This window comes from Tupaia chinensis, unplaced genomic scaffold (genome assembly GCF_000334495.1).
Source record: "Tupaia chinensis unplaced genomic scaffold, TupChi_1.0 Scaffold143584_1, whole genome shotgun sequence".
NCBI lineage: Eukaryota > Metazoa > Chordata > Mammalia > Scandentia > Tupaiidae > Tupaia > Tupaia belangeri.
Genome location: NW_006203430.1, coordinates 8,790,704 through 8,799,771, shown reverse-complemented (window position 1 = coordinate 8,799,771; position 9,068 = coordinate 8,790,704). Strand labels below are relative to the sequence as shown.

General features: G+C 58.1%; 2 protein-coding genes across 2 annotated transcripts in view; both read right to left on the bottom strand.

Annotated features, from left to right (window-relative positions):
- The window catches only part of PLEKHN1 (pleckstrin homology domain containing N1), an 8,983-nt gene extending 1,657 nt beyond the window's left edge, over positions 1 to 7,326 (bottom strand). The window contains 13 exon segments of the mRNA XM_014582390.2: positions 1 to 72; positions 263 to 409; positions 609 to 758; positions 883 to 1,031; positions 1,597 to 1,672; positions 2,292 to 2,372; positions 2,470 to 2,601; positions 2,674 to 2,801; positions 2,919 to 2,991; positions 3,076 to 3,156; positions 3,250 to 3,396; positions 7,022 to 7,121; positions 7,222 to 7,326. The exon segment at positions 1 to 72 is cut by the window's left edge and continues 15 nt beyond it. Coding sequence (XP_014437876.1) covers positions 1 to 72; positions 263 to 409; positions 609 to 758; positions 883 to 1,031; positions 1,597 to 1,672; positions 2,292 to 2,372; positions 2,470 to 2,601; positions 2,674 to 2,801; positions 2,919 to 2,991; positions 3,076 to 3,156; positions 3,250 to 3,396; positions 7,022 to 7,121; positions 7,222 to 7,304 — 1,419 coding nt within the window. The 5' untranslated portion in view covers positions 7,305 to 7,326.
- Positions 7,327 to 8,698: 1,372 nt separating this feature from the next.
- KLHL17 (kelch like family member 17) overlaps positions 8,699 to 9,068 on the bottom strand; it is a 6,656-nt gene continuing 6,286 nt past the window's right edge. The window contains exon 12 of the mRNA XM_027766522.1: positions 8,699 to 9,047. Within this exon, the coding sequence (XP_027622323.1) occupies positions 8,971 to 9,047 (77 nt within the window). The 3' untranslated portion in view covers positions 8,699 to 8,970. The remainder of the gene's footprint in view (positions 9,048 to 9,068) is intronic.

The window sequence follows — 9,068 nt, the reverse complement described above, 5'->3', positions numbered from 1 at the left end:
GAGCGGGGAATGTGGCGTCTCCAAAGAGTAGTCTGGGGCCTCTGGACTGTCCTCCAGGCTCAGCCTGTTCAGCTAGAGAGAAGAGACGGAAGAGAGGTTCCTCGAGGTGAGAGTAACTGAACCTTCCCTTCTCCGTGCAGGAAGCCTCTGAGTGCTCCAGGACCACCTGGGCCTGAGAGAGGACCTGCGAGACAGAGACCAGGGAGGTGGAGAGTGGGCACAAGAGCCAGGCCTGCAGCTGGGGTTGGTGTGCCGGGCCCACCTTGGTCAGGTCCAGGTGCAGGTGTTGTGGAGCTGTTGGGCCAGGCCCTTCCACCGGGGCCTTGCTTCTGAGTGACCTGCTACTGCTGCCTCGTCTCAGCTCTGCCCTCCTCCGGCCAATGCTGGTGCAGTCAGGGTTGGCCTGGTCCTGTGGACACCAAGACTTTCCAGAAAATTCTCTTGGGCCCTCAGTTCTCTGAGGCTACATGGAGTTCCCTTCAGCCTGAGTCCCTTCTCCTCAGGAACCAAGGCCCAGGCCCAGGATGGAGTGTCATGGGGATCCGACCCCCTCACATATATGATGGCTTCCTACCTCCTTCCCTCTACCATCCCCCCCAGGTACTCACGTGGGCAGGCCGGGCAGGACAGCTTGAAGTCGATGGAACTGAGGACTCAGGGAGGGAGTGGCTGGTGCGGGTGGAAGGGGGTGCAGGGCAGCCAGAGTCCCAGCTAGTCCGTCCATCCGAGGAGAGAGAGCCTTGACCACGGCCCACAACCTGGGCAGCCAGGGGGTGAGCCAGGTGGCTGGAGTCCTCTCCCACCTACCCACGCCTGGACTCACCCTCTGCCCCCACTTTTGACCACCACCCGGGACCCAAGCTGTGGGGGTGCTCTGCTGACCTGTATGGGCACCTGCAGCCCCGAGGAGCTGTCAGGGCCGGGCAGCACTGGGACCCCATCCCTGAGGGAGACTGTCCGGAGGCAGAGCAGCCAGTGGCTGTAGTCCTCGTAGCTGGCACACACCACGCGGATGGTGTTGATGAGGCGGCCTGGCACCAGACACCATGAGTCGGGGCTCTGGGATGGGGTGCACCCCACAGAACCCCCACTAAAGAGCTGGGGCACATACCAGGCTCACCTCTCCCCTCCCACCAATGGCCCTGCTGGGCAGGAGGGCAAAGCCTGGGACCAGGACCCACCTTCAATCAGGAAGGAGCGGATCTGTTTTTCCTTTTCGTCCAGGTTGATGTGGATGGCGCTGAGCGGGAGCTCCCCCTGTGGGGGCAGCAAGTGAGGACCTGGACCTTGCCTGGCCCCATCTCTGTCTTGCCCTCCAGACCTGGTTGGGCACTGAGGCCAGAACCCTGAGGGAGGCCAGCCAACTTCTGGGCATCTTCAAGAGCAGCCAGTGGCTGTAGTCCTCGTAGCTGGCACACACCACGCGGATGGTGTTGATGAGGCGGCCTGGCACCAGACACCATGAGTCGGGGCTCTGGGATGGGGTGCACCCCACAGAACCCCCACTAAAGAGCTGGGGCACATACCAGGCTCACCTCTCCCCTCCCACCAATGGCCCTGCTGGGCAGGAGGGCAAAGCCTGGGACCAGGACCCACCTTCAATCAGGAAGGAGCGGATCTGTTTTTCCTTTTCGTCCAGGTTGATGTGGATGGCGCTGAGCGGGAGCTCCCCCTGTGGGGGCAGCAAGTGAGGACCTGGACCTTGCCTGGCCCCATCTCTGTCTTGCCCTCCAGACCTGGTTGGGCACTGAGGCCAGAACCCTGAGGGAGGCCAGCCAACTTCTGGGCATCTTCACCAGTCAATGAAAGACACAGGTGTTTATAAGGGCTGGTCCCCGGGGGCCACCTGCTAAGATGGGGTGGGAGGATCACGAGCATCCTTCCGTATGTGTAGTGACTGAAGGTTGCAGAGTGCATACAAGTGACACACTCCAGTCCATAGGATACCCCGTACATGCACACCCATGCACACACCCCTCAGGCCCAGGGAAGGCGTGTGGGGCGAGCGCATGCCAGCGACTATCAGGAGAGGCTCCCCCCAGGACACACATCCTGGGGTGATGGTCCAGTTGGTGACTGGGGATCCTGGAGGATGATTTGGGATGCTCAGGGAGGGACTCCTCCACACTGGTGCTAAGATCAGACTGACCAAGGGAGTGGGGCTGAGTGGGCGGAGCCTGTGCTTTGTCCCAACAGGCCCGAAATACAGGTTCCTCCTGAGTTGCTGCCCCCTCCCACCCCCACACATAGGGTTCCTCCCTGGGGCGGGTCCACAGTGGGGTGTGGCCCACCTTAAAGCAAAGCCCATCTGGTTCCTCAGAGAAAATGGCCAGGGATGTTGGGTACAGCACTAGCAGCCGGTCCCACTGGTCCTGTGAGAGGGCAAAGGACGGGGGAGCTGGGGACACTGTGACCCAGGGCCCGCCCCTCCCCACTGCCGTGTACCCCAGCCCATTCCTCCCCACTCACCTGGGAGGGCAGATGCTGCAGCTTGACCCTGGAAGCACAGATGGCGCTGCCCACCAACTTGTGCCCTGATGCTGTCCGCAGACGGGTCAGGTGACGCTGCAGTGTCCAGGGGAGCTCATCTCCAGGGCGGCCCTGGTGAGGAGGAGGTCAGGGCAGGCTGGGCAGAGTTGGACTGGGGAAGGGGTGTGGGGTCCTGGCACTAACCTGCGAGGGTGCTGAGTGGCAGCGCCGCAGTCCCCCCACGAGAGCCATCTGCTTCTCCAGGTGGTAGAGCCAGCGGCCCAGCTCACCCTCGCTGGGGCAGAGTACAAGGAGTGGGGCAGGCAGAGGGCCTGTGAGGAGGACAAAGTAGGGGGGATGGTCTGAGCCTGGAGCCCCAAAAGCCCACAGGAAATGCTCCCTCCCCTCCAGGGGGCCTGGCTGGGGGCCAGGTGGTGTCCCCCACACACCTGTGATTTGGAAGGCATGCTCTCTGGACCCCTCTAGCCGGCAGACGCTCAACTCAGTCAGAGGTAACAGCCCCTGCCAGAGCACAGGGGGGAGGGGTTGCAGGGACTCACAAAGGGAGTAGCCACCCCCCATCCCCCCTTTTCCTATCACCCTCACCTGGAACGTGAGTCCTTCAGACCCATGGGCCTGGAAGTAGAGGTGGGAGGGGAATAGCTCCAGGTAGCAGTCGCTGACATCCTAGGGGGAAAGCAGTCTGAGGGTCTGGGGAGCAGGCCTCAGGCTGCAGGGCATTGGTTCCCCAAGCGTGCCCCTACCTGACCAGGTCCCCACCTGGCTGTGCTGGAACCGCAACTGGACCTTGGCATAGTGCACCACTTTGCCCAAGTTCCTCACAGGCACCCTCCGCCGGCTCTTCTTGAACACACTCAGGAATGGCTGCTCCAGGTTCTCTCGCTGACTGTCCAGGCCTGGGATGTCCTGGGGGGAAGCAGAACTCAGAGGACAGGCAGGAGAGAGGAGCCAATGTACACGCCGCTAAAGACATCTAGGCATGGTATCTGTCTACGCAGTCATACTAGACATGCCACCACACGTATGGACAGAACCCTGTGCACACACAGCCTCTTCACATAAAATAGTGGCAGGAGGCTGGCAGGTGGCATGTTAGTTAAGGCGCTTGGACTCCCACATGGGTGACCATGGTTCGAGTCCTGGACCTGGTGGCTTGCTTTCTCATTTTCCCTTTCCCTCTCTGTCTCTCTCTGATCAAATTAAAACTGATAATAATTATAATAAATAAAATTAAATAAATATTAAAAAATAAATAGTGGCAGGTTACACATGTGGTAAGCATGCATATGTTTGTGCATGCACACGTGTACACACACATACACATACATGCACAGCTTCCTTGCTGCAGCCAGGCTAACAATGGTAGAGATAGGCTATGCCACCTGCCAGTCACTACACATAGATTTTTTTTTTTTTTAGAATTATTTTATTTAACTTTATTTATTTATTTACTTATGTATTTATTTTAACTTGACCAGAGAGGGATACAGTGAGAGAGAAAGCAAGAAAGTGAGAAAGCAAGCTGCTAGGTCTGGGACTCGAACCATGGTCGGCCATGTGGGAGTCCAGTGCCCTTAACCACCACACAAACCTGGTGGCCCCATCTTTGTTATTTCTCAAGATGTGTAATCTTGTTTTGATTACTCAGTCTCCTAAGACTTGTCAAAAGAATTTTGGAGTGTCTAGGTGACACAATATTCAAAACTCCCATGTCTCTAGTGTCAGCTCCAAAATGCTTAACACTTAGTTCTATAAAAAACAAAAAACAGGGACCAGCAGTTAGTGTTATGGCTATGTCGCTGAACTCCCATGTAGTCAATCGCAGTTCAAGTCCCGGACCCGGTGGCTTAAACTCACGCCGGGCACGTGTGCATGTGTGCCCAAGATCCCAAGAGGAGAATGGAGAAGGGATTGCAGCGTGGCCATCCCCCCTGGGGGGTGATTTCTCGCTTTCTGTCTCTCTGTCTCTGTCTGTCTTTCTGGCGAGCGCATGCACCCTATAGCAAAAACCTCTCAAAAATCAAAAACAAAAACAAAAACAAAAACAAAACAAAACAAAAAACGCAAAACCAAAATATCATGGCCATTTCCTTGGTGTAAATACTCCTAAAGTGGCACAGGTGATGCAATACTCTGCAAGGCTGATCCCCATGGGAAAGTTCCAGGTTTGCGTCCAGAAACCCCCCTGAACATACGAGGCATGTGTCCATGATCTGGGGCCGCCTAGGGCTGGGAGTGGATTGTGGCGTGAAGATACTATAGGGAGATGCTCTCTCTCACTCTTTCTTGCTTATGGAAAAATAAATACTAAATAAATACACTTCTCTATGAGCCGCCCCTCCCCCTTCGCTTACTCTTCTTCATCTTCCCTCATATCAGGCACATGCCTGTCTCAGGGCCTTGGACTTGCTGATCCCTATACCAGGCCCGATCAGCCCTAACTTCCTTAACCACTTCAAAATCTTGCTCCAATTTTGCCTTCTTCCTGAAGGTCTTTCTGGATTCCTTTTTAAAATGCCACCCTGCCCTGATCCTTCCGCATCCCTTTCCTCCTTTCCTCTTCTCCTGAGCACTCATCGCACTCTGACTTACTGTACTTCCCTTTGTCATCTGTCTCTGCCATGGGGATGAGAACACCATGAGAACGGGGGTCTTTGTTTCTTTGGACAGGGCCTGAAATGTGCTGGGGGGTCAAAGTATGTCTTGTCTGCTAGGGAGGAGGAAGATGGGAGGGAGGGAAGGAGGGAAAGGGGAGGAAGGCCACTGTCCACACAACACTTAGCTAATACGGACACGGAGTCCTCTGAAAGTGGAAGGGTTTGATCATCAGGTTGGGGTCAGACAGGGATAGGTGCTGACCTAGGGCAGGAGAAGGCTGTGGCCTATGGGCTCAGGGGTATGTTAGGTAGGGGTCATGCTTCCTTGGGATCTGGCAAGGCCCACCTAAACAGGCTGCTATGCCCTGGCCAAGCTAAGCTGCCCCTTGGGCAAGCCCAGGAATGTGAACAGACAGATGCACAGCTTTCCCAGCCTCCCTGCCTCTGGGCGGAGCCTCCTGCACCCACACCCAGTGTGGGAACTGACGCTGAGATGGCACTCATGAAAAATAGGCCATGAATCAGGAAGGGTCACACAGCCGGCCCTGCGGCCCAGGCTCAGCCTTGGAGCCCAGGGGAGGACTCAGCCTAGAGCCATGACAGGGCCATGGCAGCATGGTGCAGAATTGAGAGCCCAGCTGCAGGGCCAGAGGACTGACTCTATGATTGTCTCAGAGAGCCTCCCTTCTGTCCAACCTCCAGAGGCTCAACATCTTGTGTCTTCCTTCAGCTACTGTACCCTGGCAGGGGAGGACTCTGGGGCCACCTTCCATATGCCAGTGTTGTATTCATATCTGGGTCTGGACAAAGGGAGTCAGGAGATGTGGAAGGGCCCCACCGAGGCCTGGTCAGGCACCCCTCTCCTTGTCTACTTCTCTGAGCACCCAACAATTGCCTACTGGGAGCCCTGGGACCTCAGAGGGCAAAAGGAGGTGGGGCACAGGCTTCCCAGCCCCGTGGGGGTCATATTGGAAGGGTAGGTTCGGGAAGCCCATGCCAGGAGCCAGGGGAGAAGTACAAGGCAGGAGCCAGCCCAGCCCCTGTGGACTCACAATGTCTGTCTTCTTCCCCAAATAGCAGAGCCCCACCCACCCAGGTGAGCAGTCCTGGGCAGGAGGGGCTCCTGTGGGGCGGGGCATTCATGACAGCTCTGCAGCCCAGGCTCTCCTGTTCTCCCAACCCAACGCCAGCCTGGATGGGAAAGGGGGTGGGGTCTCCCCCCCACCCAGCCCGAGGCCCCACAGTGGCAGGAGTGGACCTGGTCTTGGGCTCCCTCCACTGAAACAATGGTCTAGCAGATGCTTGGGAACCACTTCCTTGCTGTGTGGCCTTGGTAGGAGGTTGTGGAGGGGGCAGTGTAAGGAACGCAGAAGGTTGCCATGGGTTGAGGCTTTGGTACCCAGGAGATACCCAGGGAGAAACAGGCCTAGAACCGATGACAGACTGGCTAGCGCCTGAAGCCCCTTACCCCCCTCAAGTGACACCACCAACAGAGCACCGTGTCCCACTGCAGAGAACCAGAGATGCATGCGCAGGGTCCCACGACGACCCGGGGCCCCGGCCAGGGGGCGGGGCAGGCGCGGCCCCCCCACCCCGATGCCACCGAGACTCCCGAGGCCCCGCCCCGTGGCCCGCCCCTGCCGGCCTCTCGCTCGCCCGCCTGACTCAGTCCTGGGTCTCAGTTTCGCTCTCCGCTCAGACTTTCGGCGGAGGAGCGCTCCAGGGTGGGGCAGTGTCTACTTCCTCACCTTGCCTTGGATTTGAATCCCCCTGCTCTGACCGGGAAGACCCTGAGCTGCTGGCAGACACGGTACACACGCTGACACAGGCACACGCTGTCGCACACGAGTGGGCAGGACCACGCTCACGACCACCGCGACACCCTCGGGGCCGCACACAGACCACTCCAGTGGGGACACGCCCGCTCCGCTCACCGTCCCAGGGATGTAGTAGAAGATCTTGTCTGGAGTGGTGTCCCCGTCGGGACCAGCCTCCGTGCCAAACAGCCCGGCCAGCTTCCTCGCGCTGTCCTCTCTGGGGACAAGGGAAGGCGGGGCTCATGGCCTGGCCCTGGAGGCAGGTTGAAGGAGACCCTGTGCCGAGTGGCTAAGGCCCACCCACCTCGGCCACTCACCTATTTCCCTTCAGCGAGGGCTTTCTGGAGAAAGAGGCCCGGAACCTTCTGGGGGCCTGAGGGACACAGTGGCTGTTCCCCATGGGTGGCGGCGGCAGCGGCTGGCCGGAGTCGACAGGTCTGGGTCCCTCTGTCAGGAGCCTCCAGTACCCGCCTCCCGCGGTGGGCGGGGCCCTGGCACCTCCGGCCCTAAGCCCAGGGGCCAGCCGAAGGTGGAGCCTTTATGGGTGGGGCCTGGCTCCTACCTGAGCCAGAGCCTTCCAGTTCTCTGCCCTGCGTCCTCCACATGGACTGGCCAGTCTTGGGGCAGAGGGCCTCTTTCTCCAGAAAGCCCTCGCTGGAGGGAAATAGGTATACCCTCAGGAAAGGATAAGAGCTCCCCACTTCACGAGTTGGCCTATACCGGAGGGGTGACCCCGGTCTGGTCTGTGAACATCCTCCTGGCTGGTGTTCAGTCAGGGAGTACCTGGGTGCTGGAGCTGCATGAAGCTGGGACCCCCTTCCAGTTGCCCTCCCTTCCCCCAAGCATGAGCACACATCCTGTTTCCACCTTAATCCTCGCCTGTGAGTCACCAGTGACTGTATGGGACTGCGTGCTCACTGAGTGTTCAGTTGCTGGACAGACTTTGCCGCATTGGGGAAGGGGGAGCCAGAACCTCCTCAGCCTCCTCTCCTGCAGGGGTCAACCCTAACCCTAGGTTTCATGACACCCAGGCTGGAAGTCACAAGTCTTCCAAGCACCCAGGACAGTAATGGTGACATGGAGGCAACACTCTCCAATACGCGCCCCATTCCAGGGCCTAGAGTACAACAGGGGCCTTGGGAACCAGGCTGGCAGCAAACCATGCTCACAGTTGGGTGCTGATCCAGATACCACAGCACAGTGTCTGTGCTGGACACAAAGATATTGCCTTGCAGGCCACAAATGCCAATGCAGCTTCTCAGCCAGGCGGCACACCCACCCATAGGCCCTTACCCTAGTGCTCCGCAGGACCCAAGGCTGTGCTGCAGCCCCACAGGCACAGGAGACAAAAAGGACCAGAGATGGACATGCAACCTCAGGCCCACGGAGCCCAAAAAAGATGTTTATTGTTCAAGTTGGTTCATATTGCTGTAGAGGGTCTGTGTGCATGAGTTTGTGCCCAGCTCTGCACAAGATCCAGAGAAGACACCACACTGCAGACACAGGACACAGGGAGCCTGCTTTGTGCCCTTTCTAGGGACAGTGACTGGCTGCGCAAAACGAAGGCAATGTGCAAAGCACGGGCTAGAGGGCTGCAGCTGCTCACAAAGCCCCTCCCCCACTTCTCTGCCTACCCTGGCCAGCAGCTCTGCAGAGTCCGACTGGGCCGCTCTGACTCCCGTGCAGTGTGTCTCCACCCATATCACTTCCCTTACACCCAAAGCAGGGAGTGGGGTGGGAGGACAGCTTGGTCCCCAGATGCGCAGGAGAACATATGCTCCAAGAGTAAACGTATAAACTGGTAGATGCAGCGGTGTTCATCCATCAATAAATAACGAATTAATAAATAAATAAATAAGTAAATAAATAACAAACGGCACACACACAAACGAACGCTGAGGAATGAACACAGAGACATGGACAGACGATGCAGGTTATCCCTGGTGGGAACCATGGACCCCACCCCTGACACATGAGGACTGATGAGAGGGAGGCGCTGGGGCTGCCCTGGTGGGGCTTAAGGCATGTAGAAGGCTGCCGGGCCTCTGTGGGCTCCGCGCTGCGGGTCAGAGGCTGGTGGAGGAAACCGACAACGTGGGCGAGGACGGTGGTGGGAAGTTGAGCAGCTCCAGCACCGCCACACCCACGCTACTGCGCCGCGGGG